The sequence below is a fragment of the Octopus bimaculoides genome, chromosome 4, assembly GCF_001194135.2.
Source record: "Octopus bimaculoides isolate UCB-OBI-ISO-001 chromosome 4, ASM119413v2, whole genome shotgun sequence".
NCBI classification, from domain to species: domain Eukaryota; kingdom Metazoa; phylum Mollusca; class Cephalopoda; order Octopoda; family Octopodidae; genus Octopus; species Octopus bimaculoides.
The window spans coordinates 18,870,761-18,873,830 of NC_068984.1; the positions used below are offsets into that span (position 1 = coordinate 18,870,761).

The following is a 3,070-nucleotide window of genomic DNA, read 5'->3' on the forward strand; positions in this document are numbered from 1 at the left end:
TATATTATATTAGAGGAAAAAGCAAAACCAAGACAGAATGAGTATCTCAAGTCATTTAGAATAATTTTATTGGGTTAAGGTGAATTTGCTAACAGGTTAGCATGTCCACAGACAGGATAATTCATTATCAGAGACAAGGTATGAATATTTTAGACAGGGAAACTTTACAATTTACAAGGAATAAAATATATTCACAGTTTATAAGGAATAAAATAGAAGAATAAAGGAGTAAATAGAAGAATAGAGTAAAGGTAGAATATGGGTGGGTGAATAATAGTCCCAACTCATCATTTTCCTGAAGATATGGATGTTGGTCGGTACTTCCATGAAGGTATAGGTCCTTATTTAAAATCCCAGGTAAATCCAGGCAGTATTTTGGCATATCAAAATTGCAAAGATAATCTGGATCTTGACTGAAGAGAGAAAACTTCGAATGACCTGTCCATGTTTTCTTTGTATCGTCTATCTGTATGTTTTGTCCCTTTCTTGTATCACCTAACTGTCTGGATGTTTTGCTTTCTTGTCCCATTCTGTATTATATATATATATATAGTGTAGGTATCAGTTAGAGGGGTTTAATACCTCCAAGGGATAATTAAATCCAGAGTCACTCCTGGCTATTACCTGGGTAGGTACAGTCTTTTGTAAGGTTGTACAGTAGCAGTTGGTTCGGTTGGAAAACTGGAGTTTAGGTTATATAGGAGAAGAAAATGGATATAATAACAATGAGAAACTCTTGGTTTGCACTGATATGTTTTTAATTAAATAGATAACAAAGGAGAAAAAAGCAGAGATGCTACCCTCATCTCTGCTTCTTCCTCCTTTGTTATCTATTTAATTAAAGACATACCAGCGAAAACTACGAGTTTCCCATTGTTATTATATCCATTTTCTTCTCTTGTATATATATATATATATATATATATATATGTGTGGTCAGGGCAAGGAGCAAAGTGTGGTCAGCCATTATGTTGCATCCTTCGGAATTGTGAACATAAAATGACAACAACAATGATGATGATGATAAAGATGTACAATTGAGGAGAGGGTAAATAAAGCAGTGACAGTAAATTGTTGGTGACCTGGAGATGCAAGCCAAATATTGTTCCAGTTATATACAAAATTATTCTACTAATGCTCTGCTCTAGGGTGTGGCATGAACATCACATCACATTCTGCTATCCTATGAACTTAATAGAATTAATAACTGATTGATGAATTCCTCTAACCATGAAAGGTCAACTAACAGATTTTATTTCCTGCACCATGTGGTGCGTAATTATTTATTTACCATGGGTGCCTGCGTGCACATTAGCGTGTTTATGCGTGAGTGGATGTTTGTGTGTGTGTATGTGTGTGTGTGTGTGTGTGTGTGTGTGTGTGTGTGTATGCACACATTGTGTTTGGGTGTGTATGAATCAGTAAATTTATGTGAATACTGAAATAGGGAGTCTGTATAATATGAAATATATTAAAGCATTGTTCCAGAAATCAAATGCCATATGTCTAAAGGACAATATATAATGTATAATATAGATTGGGTAGAAAGCGTTAATTTGTTGTAGTCACACCAAGTCAGTTCTGATCAAATGAACCTTTGATCGAAAATATTTTTTTCTGTGACCGTTCTCTTTGTTAGGACTACATCATCATCACCATCATTGTCCTCCTTCTCCTCCTCCTCCTCCTCCTCATCATCATCATCATCATCATCCATCATCATCATCATCATCATCATCATCATCCATCATCATCATCATCATCATCATCATCATCATCATCATCGTTTAGTAGTCACTTTTCTATGCATGCATGGGTCAGATGGGATTGGTTGAGACAGATTTTCAATGGTTGGATGCCCTTCCTGTCACCAACCCTCATCTGTCTCCAAGCAAGGTAATATTTTTCCCAATGACCAGGCATGTTTCTCATTGAAGACTAGAAATGAATAACATCTCTTGTATGACGGTATTCTCATTTACAATCATCATACAATGTCATAATGAGGTTACACACAAACACACACACACACACACATACACACACACGCACACACACATAAACACACAAACATACACACACATGCACACGCATGCATACAGACACACAGACAAACACACACATAAAAATATACACACACAAACACATACACACACACACAGAGACACACACACATACACGCATATAAACATACACACATACACAAACACACACACACACACACATAAACATACATACATATGTATGTGAAAGTGCCTTGCCTAGTGGTTAGGGTATTGCACTCACAATGGCTAGACGATGGGTTTGATTCCCAGACCAGGCAGCACATTGTGTTCATGAGAAAAACACTTCTAGCCACAGAATGTTATCATTTGAAAGCTAAAACAATGTAAAGTGCATTGTGACTAGTGATGTATAGCAATATCTGATAGTCTGCTCCATACTATGATACCATCATATATATCTATATATCAAGATACAACAGGCTTCTTTAAGTTTCCGTCAATGAAATCTACTCACATTGCTTTAGCCATCCCAGGGCTTTAGTAAAAGACACTTGTCCAAGATACCATGTAGTGGGACTGAACCTGGAACTACATGGTCTATGTCTTTTGTCTATGTAATGTGTTTTGTTTTAAAGTTAGTAGGAAGAAATTTAAGGAAACCTTGGCTGCTATTTCTAACAAGCCACCTGATTGAGCAGAGTTTCCCTTGCTGACATGAAAATATTGTAAATTAGATAAACAATGAAGAAGTATATTAGAAGCATGTTCTGAATATTTATGCTTGTGATTTAATCTTTTTTTTTTTTCTTGTGTTTTAAAGGAAAATCTCCAAAACATACTTTTGGACAGAAAAATCTCAATACCTTTGGTCATAAACAAGCAGTTATAGCGCTTGACTCATGCAGTAGAAGGAAAATATTTTGTTCAGGCAGGTAAAGTACATAATGTATCATTTTGATAATAATAATAATAATAATAGTAATAATAATAATAAATAATAATAATAAATACAACACACACAAATGAAAGAAAAAATAAAGAGAGAGTACTATAGACGAGTTAGA

At 35.0% G+C, this 3,070-nt stretch overlaps 1 protein-coding gene across 3 annotated transcripts in view; it reads left to right on the forward strand.

Annotated features, from left to right (window-relative positions):
* The window catches only part of LOC106881343 (uncharacterized), a 153,719-nt gene that overhangs the window by 84,911 nt on the left and 65,738 nt on the right, over nt 1-3,070 (forward strand). For all 3 annotated transcript variants that reach the window (XM_052966923.1, XM_052966924.1, XM_052966925.1), the window contains one exon: nt 2,827-2,938. In XM_052966923.1, the coding sequence (XP_052822883.1) occupies nt 2,827-2,938 (112 nt within the window). The remainder of the gene's footprint in view (nt 1-2,826; nt 2,939-3,070) is intronic.